The sequence below is a fragment of the Heterocephalus glaber genome, unplaced genomic scaffold, assembly GCF_053883595.1.
Source record: "Heterocephalus glaber isolate CG9 unplaced genomic scaffold, H.glaber_assembly_v1.0 deba00001472, whole genome shotgun sequence".
Taxonomy (NCBI): Eukaryota; Metazoa; Chordata; class Mammalia; order Rodentia; family Bathyergidae; genus Heterocephalus; species Heterocephalus glaber.
In genome coordinates this window covers 57,634,936-57,658,360 of record NW_028258315.1, presented here as the reverse complement: position 1 = coordinate 57,658,360, position 23,425 = coordinate 57,634,936, and the positions used below count along the sequence as shown (strand labels likewise).

At 38.2% G+C, this 23,425-nt stretch overlaps 1 protein-coding gene across 11 annotated transcripts in view; it reads right to left on the bottom strand.

The window, feature by feature from the left end:
• Cntn4 (contactin 4) overlaps nucleotides 1–23,425 on the bottom strand; it is a 955,384-nt gene that overhangs the window by 15,707 nt on the left and 916,252 nt on the right. For 8 of the 11 annotated variants that reach the window (XM_004854222.3, XM_087182030.1, XM_087182034.1 and 5 more), the window contains 8 exons: nucleotides 21,957–22,077; nucleotides 18,046–18,204; nucleotides 16,383–16,532; nucleotides 14,828–14,898; nucleotides 13,576–13,810; nucleotides 8,117–8,229; nucleotides 7,247–7,433; nucleotides 6,703–6,815 (listed from right to left, as the gene is read on the bottom strand). In XM_004854222.3, the coding sequence (XP_004854279.2) occupies nucleotides 6,703–6,815; nucleotides 7,247–7,433; nucleotides 8,117–8,229; nucleotides 13,576–13,810; nucleotides 14,828–14,898; nucleotides 16,383–16,532; nucleotides 18,046–18,204; nucleotides 21,957–22,077 (1,149 nt within the window). Of the gene's footprint in view, nucleotides 1–6,702; nucleotides 6,816–7,246; nucleotides 7,434–8,116; nucleotides 8,230–13,575; nucleotides 13,811–14,827; nucleotides 14,899–15,223; nucleotides 15,542–16,382; nucleotides 16,533–18,045; nucleotides 18,205–21,956; nucleotides 22,078–23,425 lie in introns of those variants that run through there. The other 3 variants (XM_087182036.1, XM_087182038.1, XM_087182037.1) reach the window with 3 other exon arrangements.

Below are 23,425 nucleotides of genomic sequence, written 5' to 3'. Positions count from 1 at the left end.
GATACCCATAAATTAACCTGGGAACCTGGTTCCCAGGCTGCACTGCATTCCAGAAGCTCTAACAAGCACTTCTAAGTGCCTGCTGCAGGACACTATTTCAGTTTGCGTGTTAATAAAAGGTGAGACATGGCTTTGGGAGTGTTTCTACAAGATCAGCGGCCTGCTCAACAGCCTGTAGGGTATTTAAATCATAAATTAGATATTATAGATTCAAAATAATTTATTTTTTAAAAATCCCTAAACAGTATAATTAAAACACTTTCATTCTCTTTCAAGAAGCAAAAAGCAGCCATTCGGGTTCCTTGCTTATTGGTTTGATTTTTCTGCTTGGCAGTGCAGTGACAGTCAATCATTACTTTTGTCTCTGGAGACATGTTTTGCTAAGGATCACAGATCCACTCTGGAAAAGCTCCTGATCTTAATTGTTCTTCTACAACTGAGATGGTTAAGATTTAGTTCTTGTGCCATAATTAAAGGCACTCTTCTGTCCCTTCTCCACTGCCCTGCCCCTGAGAAATAATGCAGTTTGATTCAAGGCATGTCCCTCTTCTGTGGCTGCTGTATTTCAAGACAAAGCTTCCAGAATGATGAGTTTCCCCTCCCTAGAATCCTTCAAGAGTAAAGCTAACATTCACTTATCTCTGGGCCATACAGAAAACTGGTCTAAGTTTAATCCTGAAACTCTCAAAAAAACAAATGTAAAAGTTTTAGTTCAGATTTATCTGTCTTTCAGCCCTCAGACAAAATTAGAGAATGGTAAGAACAGCTAACCTGCATCTGGCTACTTCCTTGCACCTCTAGTCTGCCACCACTGGCACTGGATGAGATAAAGTCTAAGGGACACCTTAGATTGGGCACAGAACAAGAGGGATAGATGGGGATGTCTTCTTTTCCTTTGCTTTTTTTTTTTTTTTCAAAATGGAAAAAAATGCAGCACAGCAGGTTGGAGCCTTGGCAAGCCTTCTTCCCTCACTGCTTCAAATTCATTCTTAGCTCCAGACTAGTGTCACCTAGTCTCTTCTACACACAAACCTGGCCTGAGTGGACCCCCACTGGAGATAGTTAAAATTACCTTTAACGGTCTATCCCTTGATAGGGAACAATTAAATGTGGCTATCAAAAAACTATGGTTATCAAAGCAACAATGAGAAGCCAGTATAGCTGTTTATTCCAGTCAGATAAACCATCAGCTTAAGGCTCATCTTAAAATGGTCTTTGCTTTCATAGGTGTAGATTTTTATTCCTTTTGATTCTTATTACAAGAGATCTCCATTAATTGATCTACAAAGTTATGACTAGTCTTTTTATAATTATAAACCTAAAAATTATAAAAGTTATTATAATTCAACTTGGCCCAATACATCTGCATGCACTCTGGTTTATAAACAAGTTGTCTTATATGTGTGTCTGTCTGTTCAATTTGTTACATGTACAGCTGTTTTGTTTGAACTTTTTTTCATTTGGCATTTTGGATTTTTGAAAATGTTTGCCTGTAACTCAAGTTGGCTTTTAGATAAATATAATTAAAGACATGCTTCCCCCAGGTTGCCAGGTGATCCAAATAGTGTCAACTGGTTTTACAAATACAGTACATATTGTTGTCTATATATAATATCTTGGGAATCTTTCATTGGTCAAAAATAATGTGTTAATTGTTATGATATGGCTCTCACAGGTCATATAAAAACTTGTTATGATAATTAAAGACTCTTGGGCTTAGGAAAACTACTGGACAGGACTCTCCTTGGTAAATAAAGGAGCAGCTGCCTGGAAAAATTTATTCCAGCCTTTGTTCACAAAGGGGACCCCAATAATTTCCATAGCCTCATGGGAAATATGATCTTGGTACAAAACAAAATTAAAGGTCAAAGGGTTTCATGTAACTGATACTCATTATTATTTCATGGTATATATATTCATGCCTTCTGGGTGTACAAGTCTTCTAGGATATTGTTTATGGTAATGATCTTTTTTGACTCAGGTATCTGCCTTTCTCTTGAATTCCAGATACTTGTGATAAGAGATACATATCAAGTCAACATGAGATAACCAATCAAATAATAAGTCTTTTAAGAACTTATGTGATAGATATGTTATGTGACACCACAGTTAGGGATGTTCAGTTGCCCAACAGTTGAAACAATGTCACACTAAAATTAGAGGCTCGACATTATGAAATCCTGAGGTACATGTACAGGCCAATATATATGTTTTTTTTAGATGGCATCCTACTAAAGATAACAAATAAGAGTTTTCTTTATGTCATTTAATGTCTTGTGATCAGATGGAGGTGTCTGACTAAGACAGACATGTAAGTGTTACAAAGAAAATGTCATCATGATTGTCATATTAAAATACTATGTGCAGCTCTTGATCTTAAGTTTCTCTATAATATATAACTGTTGTCTTTTAACATTCTGCAGGGATTCACTACTAAAATAACTATGGTTGGGAAGAAATAACAGCCCTCTAACTGTGCTTTATACTTCAAAAGTGCTTGATGTTTTAACTATTATAATAGTAAAGCTCACTGCTCCTACTGAAATACTTATGTCACTGATCTTCTCTTCTGGGTGTTCAACAACTAAGTGTTGGAGACCAAAACTAGAAAGGTAAATGGGCTATGAGGACAGTCAATATTTTTTCCCTGGCCTCTCAAGGTCAACAAAGATCCAGGACACAAAGGAACCTTTCCTACAGGATCCTATATCTTTGGTAAGTCACTCAACCTCCTGATCAGGGAGATTTCTGGGCACCAAAGGACAAATGTACCACGTGCCAAAGGAGGGTCACAAAGAGGAAAAAAATCTCCCATGCTTTCACTGAAAGCAACATGGTCAAGCAAGACCACGACCCATCCTGACAGCTAACACTGACAGAGGAGCTGAGAGGCTCTATGCATGGTTCCAAAGTAATGGTTGAGGAGAATTAACCAACCTTGATAGATAGCAAGAGGTTCATACTGATTGACACAGGTCTCACTTTAACTTGGTCTTAAACACCCAGCAGAAAAGAATAATCAAAAGAAGCATACAATAATGCCATAGTAATAAAGCTAGATATAGAAAGAGGCTTCAGTCACTGACCTCTTCTGGCAGTTTCTAGATATACCAGTAGCTGACCACAGTTATGGATCATTAGGAAAAAAAAACTATGGTAAAATCTATAAGAGCTCAGCTAGAGTTTTAAATTTCTTAAGCAAGATTTGTTCTTCAAATTGTCTCTTCTCAAAGTATCAGACTTATACATAACTTTTATCAAGGAAAGAATCTAAAAGCCAGCAGGTTACAATCACTATTTCAATTTCTAAGTGTGACTTTCTCCCCAATCTGCCCTTTCATTCTAGTGTGCTCATGCTTAGATTATATATGCATGTTCCAATTTCTTAAAAGTTTTGTTTATTCTTGCCTAGATCCTGCCAAACTCTAAACAGTCATACAAATGGAACCAATGACAAATGTGCTGGACTTCTTTTACTGGGATCCACCAGATAGACCTTGTAAACAGCTCATAACTGCTAAACGTTGGATTCTGAAGTGTCCTGGACAGTCTCCTTATCCTCTGTGGGAGGCTGTTACTAGTTCCTCCAAATGGAAACCGTTGTTGGCCATATTCATAGCAATCCTGCTGACCTTATAATTTGGCCCCTATATTCTTAACTGTTTCTTTCTCTCCTCTAGACTCAAAGCTATACAGCTACCAAGATGACAATGCCTGGCACCAATTGAAGGCCTTTAGATAGACTCTCTGTAGAGTAATGGTAACTGCTGATCACAACTATGACCCTCTTCAGCGGGAAGTAGCCAGAATGTTTTTCGCCCTTTGCCCCCTCACAGGAGTTAGGGATACTTCTTCAGAGTTGGGAATATTGCAGATAGGTAAGTTAATTACATATCTTGTAGGCAGTTAGACAGGGCCAGCCCATGAGGAGCCAACATGGAGGATAGTCAAGGAGCCATCATGGAGGACAGTGAAGACACTTTCACTGAAAGCCAGCATTGTAAAAGGAGAGAAACTACCACATCCATTAGGATGAAAAGCAGCGATTGATATTCTAAGTAGGTATCAATCACCTGGGTGGGGGGCCAAGGTCTTAACCCAGCCTCTCCAGGAAATATCTCTTACCCACCCTTACTGAAAATCCTTGTATGCTTGCTACATGACTTGCTCCCCCATTTGACCCCCATTTAATCAATATTACCTGGGTGACTGTACTTGTAATCTTATTGGTTGGTCATGGTTTTGTCCCACCTCATGTCCACCCTGTAAATTTCCATTGGGTCTTATAATTTTGTCCCACTTTGTACCCATCTCACCACAAGGCTTTGCTGTATAAAACATCTTTGAAAAGTGGGGTGAGCGGGCAACCCACTTTCCGGTCCCCCTTCTGTCTTTCTTAGGAAGAAGCTTCCTTTTCCCCAATAAATTTTTCCTATTCTTAAAAAAAACATCAACGGAGGTCAAAAGCATTGTCAACAGAAATATTTATGGTTTATCGAAAGCTTTTTAAAATTTACTTATAACATTCCAGAACTGGAAAGGAAACAAAATGACATGTAATTTAGATACTTACACTACATTTCTTTTCCTAACATCTCACTGGGTGTTGACGTAGTTAATGCTTGATTATTTCCAGTGATTGAGAACCCACTATCCCTCTTCAAACTAAGTCCATTTAAAAAAAAACAAAAAACAAAAAACAAACCTTTGGCTACCAAAATGTAAAACTGAGCCAAAATTTGTCTCCATATAGCTTTCACTCATTGGAAACAGTTTTATTTGTTGGAAACTTGAGGAATAGTTGTACTTGTTCTTCCTTAAAATAGCCCTTCAGATATTTGAAGTTAGTATTGTGTCTCTGAGGCCTTTTTTGTTTTTAAATCCAGCTAAATATCCTCAGTTCCTACAATCATTTCTCACAGATGATTTGAGTCAGACTCCTGATCATAGTCTTCTCAAAATCTTCTCTGGTCTGCAAATAGGGCCACCATCAGTCCTTCTCACCATGCATGCACATCCCACTCCTCACATCTTTGGGGAATGGGGAATCCATCCCCCTCCCCCTTTAAATTTAAACTGGCCTCACAGTAGCCAGTTTCATCCTCAGCTGCTGCTTCTCCTCCTACTCCTCCTGCTCCTCCCCCTCCTCCTCTCCCTTCTCTTCCCCCTTCCCCTTCCCTTTCTTCTTGGGATTAAACTCAGAGCCTTCACATTGAGCAACATCCTCAGTCTGCCTTTCTTTCTTTCTTCCTCTCTCTCTCTCCCTCCCTCCCTCCCTCCCTTTCATTTTGAGACAAGGTCTTTCTAAGTCACTAAGTGGCTGAGGCTGGGCTCAAACTTACAATTCTTCCACCTGCCTTAGCTTCCCAGAGTGTTGCGATCATAGATGTGCACCACTATGACTGGCTCATCCTTACTTCTAAGAGGACTGGCAGCTTTTGCATTCTCTTCCATCAAAGCCAGAAACCATGTCACAAGCTTGACCACCTTGAGATTACCATGCTGTGAGGATTCTCAAGTAACTTATGTGAAAAGGGTTTATGGAGAGGATGATCCTTGGTCAGTCAGCCTCCAGCTTTTCTAACCTTTCCAAGGGAGAAGCCTGCAGTGACTGAAGAAGCATCTTAGCCATCCCAGCCCTAGAGATTGCCCATTTTGGCTTAGTTCAGATTTCGGAATCATGAAAATGATACACTGTTGTTATGTTGGCTCATTTTGGGGATGGTTTGTTAGGTGACAATAGGAAGCTAAAACCTGCCCAACATAGTTCAAACTCCTTTTAGTGTGGCAATAAGACTACAAACATTTTCTTTTCATTTTCTCAATAAAGAAAAGCCAGCATTTAAATAGAATTAGGTAAATAAATTTTCTGAAGAAAATCTTGCTTCTTTTTCTCTATATATAGTATATAAAGCTTCCTGGCTATGGAAATATACAGGCAGAAATGCTTAACTATTAGTAATATTGGCAGGTTACTATTGTTGATTATGAAAATACAAGTAAAGCAAGAACAAAGCCAAGCTGACAAAATAAATACTAAAAAGGTAGTTCTTCAGGATTTTTTGGACATCCAAGCACAAGATCCGTACAGGATCCATAACATTTTTCACTGGCAATGTCAAAGGCTGAACTTTAGGTGATGCTATGGCTCAGACAACTGTTCCCCAAAGGCCCACATATCAAGGCTTGGTTCCTAGCCTGTGTTGCTATTGGGAAGTGGTGGAATCTTGAAGAGGTGGAGCTTAATGAGAGGTTGTAGGTCACTGTATATGTCCTCAAAGGGGACTATGGGACCCCAGTCTCTTTCACACTTTGCTTCTCAACACCTGGAAGTCAGTAGCTTGCTCCTTCACATACCCCCCGCCATGATGTGTTGCCTTGCCACAGGCCCAGAACATGGCAGATTGACCATGAACTGAGACCTCTGAAAATGTGAGTCAAATGTTTTCTTTTGATGAGCTGATAATCTCAGGTATTTGTCACAGTAACGGAGAGCTGACTGACACAAGTGATTATCTAAATTGTGGCCAGATGTCATGGAGCATTTATATAATTTAAACCAAATCACTTTCAGGCAGAGATTTGTCAAGAGGTGGGAGAACATCATTAGGGGAAGTGAAAACATGGGTCATATGATCCATGTAAGGGAACTGACCCCACTAACAGCAGGATTAAGTGCCTTTGCAAAAAAAAGTTACCCACTTTGTATCCTTTTACTTCTGACTCATTATCCAGGGCCTTCACTTGATCCCAATTCAGGATAATTTTGGAGTCCGATGAATTCCATATGATGTTTCCGGGGGGTTGGCTTGGTGCTACAAAAAAATTAAGATACACAAAGTCACAGATTGTTAAATCTCAATGGATTCTGAGGAATATCTCCTTACTAGAATTTGAGAGTGGAAGCAATTTAATGGGCTATTGAACTAATATGTGTCTTCAAGGTCACTGAAATCTGACAAGATACAGCACTGCAAATGGAAAAAGATTCAGTTGGTCACCTAACATTTATAGCTAAAAGAAGTATCCTTTCCCAGTGAGGAGAAAAACATTTATCTTTCTGTCCTCCAGGGCAATGAATTTGACATGGTACTCTGAAAGGTTCAGTTAAAATGTTAAGGTGAATTTGAAACCGCATAAGGATACCAATTAGTATGCAAATGACCATTGGGAGGTGGGGATTGGGAATGAACTTGGGATATGTTTGATGAGTCCCCCAAATATTTCTAAGTGAGTTTGTTCTTACGTGGCTTTCTAGTTGTGACATTGACCGTTACACTGGAGGGGCCTGTCCCAGCTGAATTATATGCCTTGACTGCTAAGTGATACAGTGCACTGCCTTGTAAATTGGTGATTTTTGTTGATGTCTGATTTCCCACTGTTCGTATTTTTCTAGCATTTTCTTCTTTGTCATCATGTCTCCAATATTTAACCTGAGAAAATAAAAAGAAAGACCTCAGAAGTCACATCCATTGGGAATATTTCCAAATGTCATCAGTTTATAATTTTTATGCATGTTCTTATGATGGAGTTAATTTTCTACATCAAGCCATGAGCAGAACATTCAGAAGAAAGAGATTAGCATGTCCCAAGAAAATATGCAGAGTAGGAAAGGCCACTTTGTTTTTCTTAGCTTCTTAGTAAGGTGGTAAATTGGCACAACCTTTGTTGGTTATTTCTCTGTTTTCTTTCATCTGTATTTTAAGATGGGTATATTAGATATAAGCTCATTTTTCAAACCTTCTCATACATGCTCATACCTGTATGTATGTGTGTGTGTGTGTGTGTGTGTGTGTGTATATATATATATATATATATATTTTTTTTTTTTTTTTTTTTTTGTACCAGGAATAGAACTTAGAACCTTGTAGTTTCCAGGCAGGTGTGGCACTGCAGAGCTACATCCCTGGCCCAGTTGTATATATTTTGAAAAATACTACTTGAGTTTAACACAGACAAGGGGCAGTCTCACAGTTCAGTGTCTAATACTTCCACTAGTGCTCATGAAGGCCTCTAAAACAGATGTTTATACATGAGAATGCAGGTCTTTTCCCATCCAAGTGTTCCCAGAGGCTTCACTAAGGGGCATGGACCTGAGCACATATATCTTGCCTACCTCATAACCTTGTATCCGTCCTCTATTCTTCCCTAGTGGGGAGGCCCAGAAAACCTCGATATCTGTGGCAGAAAGACTTCTTGCAAAGATGCTAGCTGGTGGTTTAGCAGGTTCTGCAGATGAATAAGGAAAAAGTTGTTACTCTATCAGCTGATCAGGACGGGCTTCTAGATACAGAATTACAAGATGCAAAGAACCTATGGTTATAGAATCACCTTTAATGATTCTGAGGCAAACCTCCATTTTGCAGAAGAGCAATGATTAATATCTGGACAGTAGTGGTAGTGAAGAGACTTGTTCAGTCTTTGGGTTCTAAATTCGGGGGTACATGGAATTGAAATAGCCCAAGACTACTTAAATTTAATCACCAAGTCTTCAAGGCCAGCAATTCCCTTAACATAGATTTTTCTTAATTATCATTTAGTATAGGTAATAGTTCTAGTCACTAGATTATGAAAATGAGAGAGAAGAGGAAAAAGGACAGTCAGCTGACTTGACTAGAATTCAAGATATCTGGATGGCATTTTAGTTCCATGCTGTAAGGTCTATCATCTTGGGCAAGTCATTTACACTCTCTTGGTCTCACCATCCCCAGCTCTAAAAGACAGGTTGAATTGATTGTTTCCCAAATTTCAATTATTTTTACCAGATTTCTGCCAGAGCTGTGTACCATTTGTACATAAAATTTTCCTTTTGATCATCTTTCTTTTTTTTCCCATTAAGTTTATTGGTACATTTTCGGTATAAAATACAGTTACATTCATCATTGGGATCTTGTACCTTTACATGAGTATCTTGGTTCTTATTTCTTTCCCCTTCCCTTGCCCTCCCTTCACCCTCTCCACCCTTCCCTATTTGCAAAGACCTTGTTTCCATTTTTTTTCTCTTCTCATATTTTTTCCTTTCCCTTTTTTCCCTTCCCCTACCCCTCCCACTTCCCCTGCTCCTTTAGACCTTTTCTTCCTGTTACACAATATCAGTTATACATTTTTAAAATTACAATATTAAGATCTAGGAGACATTACCACAGATTTTACAGAATTTAAAAGGATATAGAAAGCATATTACAAAAACCTGTTTTGAAATAAATTTGACAACTTCTAAGAAGTACCTTAGAAGACAAATTAATGAAACTAACTCTGGAGGAAATATAAAATTTGAATAGCACCTATTAAAGAAAGTATATTCCTAGCTTGAAAACCTACCTACATGACAACAGCAGGCTCATACACTTTTTAACTGATAAATTATATCAAACAATTAAAGCAGAATAAAGAAGGAACACTTCTCCCCTCATTTTAGGAACTCAACATTGTGCTAATCCTAAAACTGGATAAAGATAATAGAAGAAAAAAGTATGAACATAGATAGAAATTTGTTTAACAAAACAAACTATTGGAAGTCAGATCTGGCAGTATGTAGAAAGTGGTTTTGTTATAGGGATGGCAGTGTTGGTTCAGCACTGGAAGATCCACCCCCAAAAGTCATCATTTTAACAGAGGAAAGGCAAAAGCCATATGATCCTGTCATTAGTTGGAGAAAAAGTATTGGACTAAATTCCACAGCTGTTCATGGTAAAAGCTATCAGGAGACTAGAAGTAGAGCAGAAACTTCTCAACAGATCAAAGACATGTACTCCATACTTCTAGCGAGAATGCCTTATATGAATGGAGAAGATACAATGCTTTCTCCTTAAGGTGGGGAACAAGGGCAGATATGCTTACTCTTTATCTGTCCATTAAACTTTGAAACCTACTCCCCACCAAAATAGTCTGACAATAAAATGACACAACTAGGATAGGATTGGCACAGCAGAAGCAAAATCTTTATATGTAGATGAAATGATCATCTACAGAGAAAATACTAAGAAATCTCTAGGAGCCCCTAGAACTTGTATTTGAATTTAGCAGGATTAGAAAACACAAGGTATATATAAAAATTCAGGTCTGTGTATACTTGCTATAAATGAAGAATTGGATTTTGAAATTTAAAAGTTATGTAGGAGTACAAAGGACCTAGAAAAGTTAAAAACAAAAACAAGAACAGCATTGGAAGACATTTAGTACCTAATTGTAAGACTTCTTCTAAAGCTACAGTAATCAAGGCAGTGTTGGTGTAAGGAAAGACATATAGATCATTTGAATAAAACAGAGAATCTAGAAATAGAGCCACACATATATGGTCCACTGAGTTTTGAAAGATTATTTAACATTAGCAATTTATAGAATATAAACTCAATTCAAGAGCTGAGGAAGAGATAGTGTTTTCAGCAAACAGCACTAGAACACCTGGCATCCATATATAAAAAATTAACCTCAACCCTTTTTTTCCATACATGAAAATAACTTGAAGGGATCTATGGACCTAAATAAGAAAGCCTAAACATATAAAACTTTAAGAAGAAATTATAAGGGAAAATATTTATGAATTCAGGGTAGGCAAGAACTACCTAGGATACAAAAAACATGATGTATAAAAGAAAAAAATTGATAAATGAGATTCCATCAAAATTTAGAACTTTAAATGATATCATTAAAATGAAAAATAGTCCTTAAACAGACCATATTTACAATTCATATAACCTATGACCAGAATATATAAAGAATTCTTAGAGCTCATTAATAGACAACCCAATTAAAATGTAGACGTAAGAGGATGATAAATAGCCAGTACAGCACAAGGAATGGTGTGCAACTCTAGAATCAGAAAAATACTAATCAGTACAATAATAAGATTGAATTCTACACTCATTAGGGAGATGAAGTTAAAAGTTTTAAAAGCCTTGTCATGACTTTTTCTCTTTGTTGGATTATCCCCCTTTGCGTTTCATTTGTCACACCCAATGGATTCATTCTGCTGGGTTTCCTGGGGTTGTGATCCTCATTGTCTTTTCCTAGAGTATTGTCTAAAATTTTTTGGAGTGCCAGTTTGATATTCATGAAGTTCCTGAGGTGTTCTTTATCATGAAAGTATCTTATTTCTCCATCAATTTTGAAAGATAGTTTTGCAGGGTACATCAATCTGGGTTGGAAGCTGTTTTCCTTTAGGGCTTGAAATATCACTCCAAGCTCTTCTTGCCTTGAGGGTTTGCATTGAGAAGTCTGCTGTGATTCTGATGGGCTTTCCTTTGTATGTGATTGGTTTCTTTTCTCTCACTGCTTGTAGAATTTTGTTCTTCTGTTGTATTTCTGGAATCCTCACTATTATATGCCTATGTGTAGATTTTTTTTGATTAAGGCTAGCTGGAGTCCTATATGCCTCACTCATCTGTATGTCAAGTTCTTTTCCCCTCCTTGGGAAGTTTTCTGCCATCACTTCTGTGAACAGATTTTTAAGTCATCTGCACTCTCTCCTCTTTCTTCATTGACTCCAATCAGTCTTATGTTATTTTTCTTTGCATCATCTAGCAGCTGCTGGATTGATTTCTCATGTTCCCTTACAATTTTCAAGCAATTTTTCTTTTCCTCCTCACTAATTGCAATCTTATCTTCTATATCTGAAATTCTATCCTCACATTGGTTCATTCTGCTGCCCAGACTTTCGATGGAGTTTTTAATCTCTTGGAAATCTGTTTGTATCTGTTTTATGGATTCCATTTGTTTCCTATGTTGCGATTCCATCATGTTCCTCAGATCCTCTATTTTTTTATCTGTGTCCTCTCTAGATTGATTAATCATGTCTTGCACCATGAGCACAATCTTTGCTGTTATCTGAGTAATTATTTCTGATTTCATTTTTCCCAGATCCTCTTTTGTTGCCAGTTCAGAGAGTCCAGGTGGTTGAGTATCAGATTATTCCATCTCATTTCCCTTTGGGGTTGCTGTAGGTGATCCAGAAGTCTGTTTTTGAGACTTGTTTATGTGTCTTCTCATTTCCATGGGAGGGGGTGCTTCTGGTGCCCATGGGGCTCACCTTCTCCACCCTAGGAGCTTGGGATGGCAGCAGGGAAGCTTCCTTCTGGGTTCTGGGGCCAGCTGAGCTTCTCTGCCCTAGGAGCCTGGGACAGAGGTGGGGAGCTTCCTTCCGGGTGCTGGGACCGGCTCACCTTCTCTGCCCTAGGACCCTGGGATCTTGATCATCTTTCTTAAAGAAAAACCTAGTTTAGCCATGTTGTAAGAAATAACATTCATGAAATCTTGTATTTGAATGGATAGTTATACATTTTTACAGTTTTATCTATATTTTATTGGATTTATATTATTCTGTATTTTTAAAGGTTCATCTGATATCATTTGTAGTCAACTTCTGCACTCCCCCTGGAATGAACATCACATTCCAGGAAATGTTGGACAAAAAGACCTCTGTTCATTCATAACACTATAAAATTCTATTTAGGTGTTAATTCAGCATTTATTAAATGTTGCTAGACACTGGTGACTGACGGTTGAAAAACAAATGACCCATCTTCAGAAAACACATCAGAGAGAATATGCAGCTGATATTAAAAATTTACAATACATTAGGATGAGACTTATGATAGAGGAATGTAAAAGTACTATAAATACCATGACTGTAAATGATACCTGATAAACTAAGAGAAAAAGAAGCACTTACTGCACCCTCCTAGTGAGGGGTATCACAGAAGGCCTGGTTGTTTAATTTGAGGTGTGAGGGAGGAGCAGGAATTTACAAGACAGGGAATAAGAGAAACTGAGGCACAGCAAAGGGGCTGAAGATTTTGTTTAGGTAACTGCAAATCTTTTGGCTATGGCTGAAACATAGCGTGTATTGATGCAGACAGAAGAAGACAGAGAGGTCACAGAGGGCTGCTGAATCTAAGGGATGATTTCTCTGTTGGTGGAAAAGAATTTATTGCATCTTCACTGACTCCAAACTAATATATCAACTTTCAGATATTTTAGTGTCATCTCATTCTGAAAAATCATTTTTAAAACAACACACAACAAGGTTAATGAGGAATATATGAGAGGCATCCTGACAGCAGAGATAGCACAAAAGTGGTAATAATGTGCCAAAACCCTTAAACATTATGACAGAGAAGATGACAAGGAGTACAGTCACACTGCTTCATGTTTATTCTTTTCTCTATTACACAAGAATAAGTTCTAAGAACAGTACTATGTTTAAAAATACAAGTGTTAAGAGGAAATGCAAATTTCTATTTTGATATTCACTTAAAGGGATAAAAGATAAGTCTTAAAAGTAATAACAGAGATATAAAAATCTTGTATCTGTCACACTCAGGTCCTTAGCAATGAAATCAATAATGGGTAGCTATGTGTTTTTAAAATACTGTATACAAGAGATAGATAGTAGATAAGGAAGCAATTTTATTTTACATTATGCTTTTCTCAAATTAGGATATGCCTTCAATTTAAATGTATTTTATATCCTAAATTGAATATATACCCCAAATTCAAAATTGATTGTAAATCATAAAAGGAACACCATTTGAGAATGGAAAGAAATGTCAACTATCTGGGTAGCATAAACCATACCTTCTTCAGCAGAATACACCACTGTGGTGGGACTGAAAGGGCCTTCTCCTTTGTTGTTGAAGACGCCAACTTTAACCTCAAAGGGAGAAAAGGGGCGTACACTCTCATTTCTGAACACATATCTGGAGGCGTCGGCTGAGGCCAGCACTGTCAACATCCATATCATTTTGCCATATGGTCGGAAGGCTACCACATAACCAAAGCCCCTACCATTCTGTAATTCTTCGGGGACCGTCTGGGAAAGAAGGGACATGGTTCTCAGAAATCACATGTGTTTGATCTAAATGCTAAAACTGTACCCCCCTCAAGACATTTTTGTCTATATCCCCAATGTTATTTTGGGATTTGTCAAGCATCTCTTAAATTTAGGGTTAGCCTTCAGTCTACTTTAGATATTCATGAAGTATTAGGATTTCATTTAAAAAATTAAAGGAAAATCTGCAGTGGAGAGCCTGGTTCTGAGAGTGAAGATCCAACTCTGAAATGGGTGGAAGTAACCATGACAGACAGTAGACAGTTGATTTAAAACCCCACTTCCAGCATGTACCATCTAACACCTATCTTCCCTCAGTGCCAGATAGACAAAGATCTCATTGAAAGAATGAAGACTATCTTGGCGCAAGCAAAAGTTCCCCTCTCAGAACGGAAGAGCTCAGGGGGAACCGGTGAGGGATTTCTTTAGCTGCAGGGGCCCTGGGTGAATATAAGGTTTTAATTTCTGGGGTCATTGTCTAGAATCTTTCAAAAACATGAAGGACCTTTTCCGAAGCTTCCACATCCTCTCTCAAAATCAATTTTTAATAAATTGGTGACTAACCTTCCTTCAGGTTGTTTAAAAAAAAACCCTCATAATCCAACAGCAAAGCCAGCTGTCAGGAATCATGCTGGTACACTGAATCGACTGCTGGCAGATGTTTTAAATCAATTGGCCATGCAGCAATTCAGAAAGAAAAGAAAAACTGGTTTTCTCTGAACCAGCCGTCTTTATTTTATTTTTTAAAAATTTGTGTTGTCTTCCCTTTCATGATTGTTATTCCTGTGATGAATCAAATTAAAAGCTGCCTTGAACACTGATGGGCAAGCACCTTCATTTCCTACTCACCATTAGCTATGAGAGAGGAAGTGTTTGTGCTCAAATGGATTTTAGCTGTTAAAAACAGAGGAGGTGATTTCCTGGCCATGTTTAACCCAGTGGAAAATAATAAAATAGTCTAGACAAATGTATGTCCCTTTTGTTCTATGATTCATTTACCTCCCAGGTTATAACCAGTTCAGATTTGCTGCCTCCACCACCACTGACGTTAGCTGGAGTGACTTCGGGGACTGTATGGGAGACAAAAAGACAAGTTATATCAGATGGCAATGCCACAGGGGGCCAGTAAAGCTGTGTGGCTGAGGTGACTCAGTGTCAGCAAGTATTCAGGCACATACACCTTTGAATTTGAGATCATAAACAGCATGGTTGGGGGCCCATCACATCTACTGGAGGAAGCAAAACGTACCAAGGAAATTGCTACTAATTACCTGTTTCGCATTCATTCGACAAGGTACACACATTCTCTGGCATATATGATCAAATGTTTGGTTCCATTCCTGGAGACCAGTGAGCTCCAGGGAGGACGAAAGGACTAAGGTGTTGGTCCTGAAACTTGGTTAGATGTTTATTAACCATGTGGTGGTACATAAAGGAAAGACAGGACAAACTGTGCCCGTACAGAGCTTACAATCTAGTTGGAGGGCAAGAGCATATTCAGACTGATCACACAACAATGTCGACAACAGATTATGGTACAGACAGAATGGAGAGGTGCAGTGCAGTTCTGGAAAAGCAGGCTGCTCGAAGAAGGAGGGCTGGGCTAATGGCTTCTCAGAAGAAGGTGAATTTTGAGCTGGGTGTCGAAGCAAGTGATGGACATAGGTTGACCCCTGGCTCACTGTGCTTAACCTCTTTGATCCCCAGTATTTTCTGTAAAAGAGGGGAAATCAGGCTTGCTTCCTCCTCAGAATGGATGAATGGACTTAAATTATAGTTTTGGGGGGGAATAAAAAAGTTGTTATGTAATCCAAAGACTGCAGGCAGAATTTTAAGTTGTCTGGCTAGGGCATATAACTGGCAAGTGAGTATCTACCCTTAGTTAAAGCCAGTGATGGACCTCTTTTTTTCTTTCTCTTTTTCTGAGAGTAGAGTCAGATACTCATTTGCTAAGGGAATTTGTTAGTCTTTCAAAAAACATTTGGGTCTCACCGGTGCTAGGACCCCTACTCAGATCACAAATGAAGGCCTCTCACTTCACCTGAGAGAAATCTGACCTAGATGAATGTGGTTATTCTCTCTGTGTACATTTAATGTTTCAAATCCTAGCTTTTGGGAATGATTTATATCTCTAAAAAATCCTAGTGAATATTTCTGAAGAAATAATTCTCTGCCATTAGTGATTTCTGTGAGATGATTTCATTTGAAGTGTGTGTGTTTGTGTGTGTGTGTGTGTGGAGGGGGGTTAATAATTCTTTTAAGACAGATGGTGGCATATGAACCAGTGAAGAAAGAGTTGGCTTCTGAGAGAACAAAACTCAGTGTGTCTTTTGCTATACAAATAGACCCAATGAACAGGACTCAGCTCTCAATTGAAACTCATGGCCTGCTAATCTGAGCTTCTACCAGCCTGATTTGTCATCATTATAAACATTTAAGAGGAAAGGTGTGCTAATAGAGAGTTTTCTCCAGGTTAAAGAGCAGGGAGCATTTGAAACTCTTCCTAGTGAATAGGAGCCGGTGGAACCACCACATGTATCCAGAAGTTACTCACGGGCTTCTTCTGTCCTCCGTTTCTCTGAGGGTCGGCTGGGCTCCCCAATGCCAATCACATTGGCTGCAACAGTGCGGAATTCATATTCAACCCAAGGGTTCAAACCCACCACTGTTGCTGTGAATGTCTTTCCATCAATGAGTTCTGGGACTGAAAGACATCAAAAGGTAAGAATGTTTCACAAGATTCCGAGAAAACAAATGCAGAGACCATGTTAGAAACATAGGAAGGTATTTCATCCATCCACCCATCCATCCATCCATCCATCCCTCTATTCATGATCTCCTCCTCCTCTTCTTCTTATTCAGGGCACTGTAGGTCATCTGATGGAAGCTGCACAAACTGTTGTTTTACAATGAGGTAATCTCAGAACTTTGTAAATTAAACTATAAACCTCAAATCAGATATCAGCCAATGATATCACAAATGACACAAAATCTTCAAGCCTCAAAGTTTGACTGTAATCATTACTGCTATCACCAAAAATTTTTTCCTGCATGTACTACATAGTGTCACGCGTACTTTTAATTCTCAGAACCATCATGTAAGGTAAAATTCTTATATTAACTCTGAAGTAATTTTTATTGTACCCATTTAGCAGAAGTGGAAAATGAAGATGTACAGAGAACTTCTGAGTGCTGTAGTAGAGTCAGGATGAGAATTCACTCCCTATCTTACAGATTTTTCTCATTTTTCTTTCTGAGATACTCTTCTGACTAAGCAGAAAATCAGTGATTACAGCAGGAAACATAGAAACCCATTTCTGATTTTCAATACGTGAAAATGAAAAAAGCTGAGGTTGTTAAAATCAATACAATTTACATAAATTACATAAAATTAGATATATCACTTCATTTATTTCTACTTCAAAATATCAAAGTCACACTGCCAGCCTTTGGGGATTGGAGGAATATGTATCTTACTTGTAGGAAATACCTGTTCATCCAATTTTTTTCCTGAAATAAAATCTAAATTTAAAAATGAGCTATTAACAGAGGTAGAGGGAGTATAAGAATTCTTTAAGACCCAAAAAAGAAGTGATTGTGAAGTTTTCAAAAAATAGGAAGTACAGCATAAATATAATAAATGAAAGAATGAAGATAAAAATGTTGCTGCTGCTGACAATGATAATATAAAAACACAATAGAAACTGTAAAATTGATTTAAAAAATTCACACTTCTTCATTCCCACATTTATCTATCCAAAAAAAAGGGGCCGCAAGTCAGAAGACTCCCTACAGTTTTTAGATATTGCTTTCTGGAGAGTTGCATATAAACTTTACAAAGCCTGTGATTATAGGCTGGCATGATCCACTGGTTCACAAAGTGTATCACAGTGGTACATAAATGGTTTTAGGTAATACACAGATTGATGCATTTTCTTTTCATAAATAGTTTTAAATATGTTAAGATAAAACACAATACATCAGACCCATCATTTCAGATATTATTGGTTAGAATGAATAAAACAAACAAATTGAGTCTATATGAGGAAAAATATTAAATAAATGGTAGTACAACTGGCTGAGTCTGGGAGACACAGCCAGAGAGTATCAGGTATAGCTGTGTCTACTTAGATGTTCCTTGGTTTCTGCCACATTTCATTGTCCATTACGCTAAGTTCTAGAAGTTCCTGAGACACCAGAACCATCCAATATGGTACCTGTACTGACTGCTTGCCAGCCCACGGAGAATGGAGTCCTGGCTTGAATGACATACATGGTGATGGGGCTATGGTTGTCAGGCCCAGGTCTCCAGGAAAGCTGAGCAGTGGTGTCTGTGATTTCATCAATGGTCACAGCTTCTGGGGGACCTGGCGGACCTGGAAAAGAACAAGACCCTCAGAACTGGACCAGCAAATGTCCAAGTAAAAGCTCAAATGTCCAAGCAAATGATCCACTCACTTAAATGAGGTATTAGCCCACTCAATCATCTATTCATCCACTCACAGATTTATCATTTTTAAGATTCTTTTTGTATACCTCTACATGCCAGAACTCTGCAGGGCTCTGAAACTACAGAGACCAATGAAACATTCCCTTTCCTTCCTGGGTCTTATGGAATAATAGGAGAAAAAAAAAAGGTAAGTGAATGATAACAATAGAATATTTGTTTTAATGTTAAGAGAGAATATTGGGGCATAATAAGGGCTCAGATTCATTTCTCCATTCATCATTACTTTGGGTTCCTACTATGGATCTGGTAGTGTTATCTGGTGATATGGTACTGATAAATAATAGATATTGCTCCTCATTTTATAAAGATTACAGTCGGCTAGAAAGGGTCACTTCAACTACTGAGGAAGTGAACTTGAGCAGAAGTAGATGTAAGGTGTTGGGGGTCACAGTATTGCTCTGCACATTCTGTTACACTGTAATTACCAACACCCCCACACCTCTCCACATCCAGTAGGAGCACACATTCATGTGCAAGGAACTGCTGTGAAAATGACAAGTGCTCAAGAGTCATGAGACTCACTCTCTTTTCAAAGCAATTTAAAAATTGGGCTGGAGTCTAAAGATCCTCATTTACAGTTTCTGCAAGTCCTATCTGCATTTTTCTACTTTTATCTTCCTGATGTTCATTGTTTCTGTCCTTGTACTTAAACCACTGAAAGGTAGGGGGAAATCAGACTTAAATGAAGACTTGAAATCATAAAGAAATAGAGGGATGGAAAGCAGTTAGCAAGCAAAGGGAAAATATCAACAGGGCCAGAGCAAAAACTCAAGTTATCCTAGTTTCTAACGTAAAAAATCTATGACCAAGTAATTAAATGACTTTAAACACAGCATATCATTTTAGGAGAAGGTGATTGTGAGGGGATATGATGACGAACTCATGCCCATTACATAGGCATGAGGAGATATTCCTAGGACGAACAGTAATCTAGTCTACTCCCAAAATTCTAGCAGGCCCTGTCACAGCCCCCCCCCCCAGGGGGGGGTTCTCCTCATGAACTGTTGAAAAGTTAATGGCAATTTCTCAAAGGCTTTGTTCTGGGAATCACTCCTTTACCCTTTATGTGATGCCCTACATTCTCTTTCCTTTTTAAAAAATTATTTTTATAGACCCCAGGTGAGACTAAATTTATCTTCTCCCTCCCACTCTTAAATGAAATGTCTGGAAATCTGTATTTGGACCTGATTAATTTTCCATGGTGACATTTCAGCATGTCAATCTCATACCACCTAGAAGTGCTGAGGTGATCTTTGGTCTTTGGGATCCTTCCTTATTAACCAGGTAAAGTTCAGAAGAAAATACACTTTTCTTTCTTCTTCTTTTTTTTTTTTCTGACCAGCTTTCTCATTATAGCATTTCCATCCTTTTCTCTTTACATGTGCTGCTTTGATGGGTTTTAGAATCTAAGCACCACAAATAGAAAAGTGTTCCCTCTGAACTCCTCAAAGAATTAAGCTACTAGGAAGTATCAGAGCCCTCTGTTGGCAACAGGAAACAAATGGGTGGTGTGAACTGGGTCTTTGGAGAGAAGATGGTATTTTCCTAGCTTTGTTTATTCCTCTTTGTCTTCCTGCCACCTCCCCCCACCAATGGGTAGCTGTGACCTTACAGAATGTTTACTAACTATTTTAGAGAAGTTGGGCCCCTCTTTCAAAATGACAAAATGTGCAAATGCTTGTCCTCTGGGCAAAACGATAACATGGTCAGGGGCCCACAGAGGTTTTTCTTGTAAGCAATGGCAGAGGTTTGATGCCAGCATCCATTCCTTGCTCAGGGAAAAGCAGTCTGGCTTTGTAGCTGCCATTAGTGCTACAGATTCTAAAGCAGACATCAGAGAACTTTAGGAGCCAGAATCAGTTTCCAACATACAAACTTCTTACAGGGAAGTGAAATACATTTCTGCTTCCCTTCTGTAACATTCAGAAAAGCTGCAAGGGCAAAGCATTAGGCAATAAAACAGGAGATTATACTTTAAAAGGCATATTAATTTATTGGTCTTATTAACTGATTAGACTAGATTTTCTTTTAGACTAAGTTTGCAAATTCCTTTTGGTATTTGATGTTATTTTCTGTGAAATGAAGTATACGATATCATTTAAGAACTTCAAGTATTACTGATTTAAATATTTATTAGTCTAATTTATTGGTGTTTAAACTGCTGATCTGAACATTATCCTAATTAAATAAAGGATACATTTTCAGTAACAGAATTCTTTTGTTCCCAAGGGAAGGACAGTCTAGCTCTGGTACATTTTCAAAAATAGAAATACATTTCTTTAAGTTATTCTGTGTGTAGCTATACCTGAGTTGAAAGTTTTTTTCCTTATAATTCATCCTTATCTGCACCATGACTGAAAGGAATTTAAAGATAACCAAAATATATAAATTAAATGAATGAATATATGAATATGAAATAAATGCTATTTTTCTTTAACCTCTCTTGACAATTAATTTAAGTCACTAATACCTACACATTTTCCCTTCTCACATTCTGCATGGAGCACATAGCACCGCTTTTTGTTGCTTCAGGTAATACTTGGTTTCCTACGCACTAAGATTTACCATGCCTCCAGTTCTGATAACCTGGATTTTTACTTTCTAGCACTGAAAGTTTGCCACGGGCTCAGCCAGCAGGCCAAACATACTTCATCACCAGTAGTTAGGGATTCTGATTAAGCAGGTATGAGCCAAGAGGTTATTCTGATACTGTGTATTGACTTCATTTTTATTTTTTATTTTTTTGGTACCGGGGGTCAAACTTGGGTCCTTGCGCTTGCGCAGCAGGCAGCGAAACCACTGAGCTAAATCCCCGAACCTTCAATTTAATTTTTAATTAAAAAAATTTTTTGCAGTACTGTGAATTGAGTCCAAGACCTTGTGTATACTAGGCAAATTTATTGAGCTACACTCTGAGCTACACTCTAAGCTCAGCCTTATTTTTAATAGTTTGCAAACACTTAAGCATGTGTAGGTTTATTTCTGATATGTGTATTGGTCGGCTAACTTTTAATTTTCATTTCAAAGTATTTCTTAAAGGTCCACTTACAGTTTCTTTTCAAATTGGCTTGAGGAGGCTTGGGAGGTGCTCAGCTGGGTTGGTCAGACTTTTAGGTCCACCTTAGGTCAGGTTGGTAAAACGGATTTGAGAGAGTCTCATAAAAACTAGTTTTCACATCACTCCCAGCACTATTGACTACATCTTAGGCAGTCAAGAGGTGCTTCCCTCCAAAGCCATACTTTTACAACCTGGACAGCCCTATTAGCCTTTGGGGAAAAAAATGAAGCTGGGAAAAAACTAATGATGAATTTACTTATGCCATTGTTAAACCACTACCCTAAAACATGAATGTGGTTTAGCCCAGATAAAACACAAAAGGGCACTGTTACATCACTTTTTGAGTTTTGTAACTTTTGTTAATCTAAAGCTATTCTAGAAAGTCATATCAATTCCAGTGAGAAATACTTGTACATGAAACTTCTGTGGGCTGTTAACCACCATTTATGATGTTTAGCTCCTGGCTTTTTTCCAGAATTCTAAACTACTGAGGTTTTAGAGCTCTGTGCTAGAATGGATATCACGAAAATATTTTAAGGACAAAGAACAAATTCCAATACCTCTTACAATCAGGTCTGCAGCAGCAGATAATCTGTCCACACTTGTCTGGACCATGCAGATGTATTTCCCAGCATGCTTCAGTTGGATGTTTCGGATCATCAAATCACCAGCTGAATCCTGCTGATAAAGTAGGGGAAAGTGGCTACAATTACTTTTTAATGAGCTCCAAATATTATCACACAAAGAATACTGTGACTAATGGATTTATTTTGCAATGGCTGATGAAAACATTAGTGATGCAAGCCATGGCCTATTAAAAATATGTGAGCCTACCTGAGAGATAAGAACACTAACATTTTCAGAATGTACCTGCAATAAGACCTGTGGTGTCTGGCATCTCTGGATCTCTGGAGATGTCTGCTAGCCTTGTTGAATGCACTTAAATTTGCACAAGATGGCTCTTGATCTAGTCTCATGGGTTTCTTTAGACATGGTCTCTGCCTATAGCCTGTGTTGGCATCTAATACTTTGGAGCTCTGTATTTGGAAAGGGAAAGCAAGTCCACATTTGGAGGCATCTACATTTTCTTGCACAACTCTGTTTTGCTGCCAGAATTTTGATTGCTCCAGGTTTGAATTAAAGGATTATGAAGACCAGACTCTCCAAGGAAATCTTGCATCACCTAGTGTGGAAAAGTGATAATTTGTTTTCCAAATGCCAAATGCATGTTTGATTAGTAGATGAATAGGACTAATTACATTCCAGTATGAATGTCTATGTGCCCCAGAAATATTTCTACACAGTCCGCTAACACAGTACTTTTTTTTTTTTGGTACTGGGGATCAAACCCCGGACCTTACCTTTGCCAGGCAGGCATGGTGCCAGTGAGCTACATACCTGGCCCAGCACAGTACTTTTAATAAATATGAAGAGAACCCTCCACAGGCTATCACAAAGGTGGCATTTAACTGAAGAACTCTGCTACACCTTGGAATGTGGTTTCATAGCCCTGTTAATCAAAAGCTTAGAGAACAGCTGTTCAAGCATACAGCCACCTAAAGGGCCATATTTGGAATGCTGTTCTTTTTTCTAAATCCTAAAGGGTGATAAGATAATTTGGGGTATATTGGCCCTTTCAGGTTTTCATATTCCAAACTATATGGTACAATGAAATAGACCTTGCTGTTAACTATTCCTCCAAATGGCAATAATGGATGATGCTTAACCATACTTTGCAAATGGCAGGCACCTTCTAGGTCAGTGGTGGCCAACCGATGGGAAGCATGCTGCAGCAAGCTATTTGTTACGATTAAAAACACTATAAGGTTCACCATCATTGTTCTAGATGCTTTGGTTACATTAACTCAGTAAATACAGTTTTGCAGATGAGGGAACTCTAAGGTTAGGTGGATAGTGTCAAGTCACTTAGCTAGCTAGTAAAAGGCAAGCTTAGTTCCCAGTCAGCTCCAGTTCTAGTTCTTCACAATGATTCTACACTACTCTCCAGAAAGATCATATCCTGTGTGAA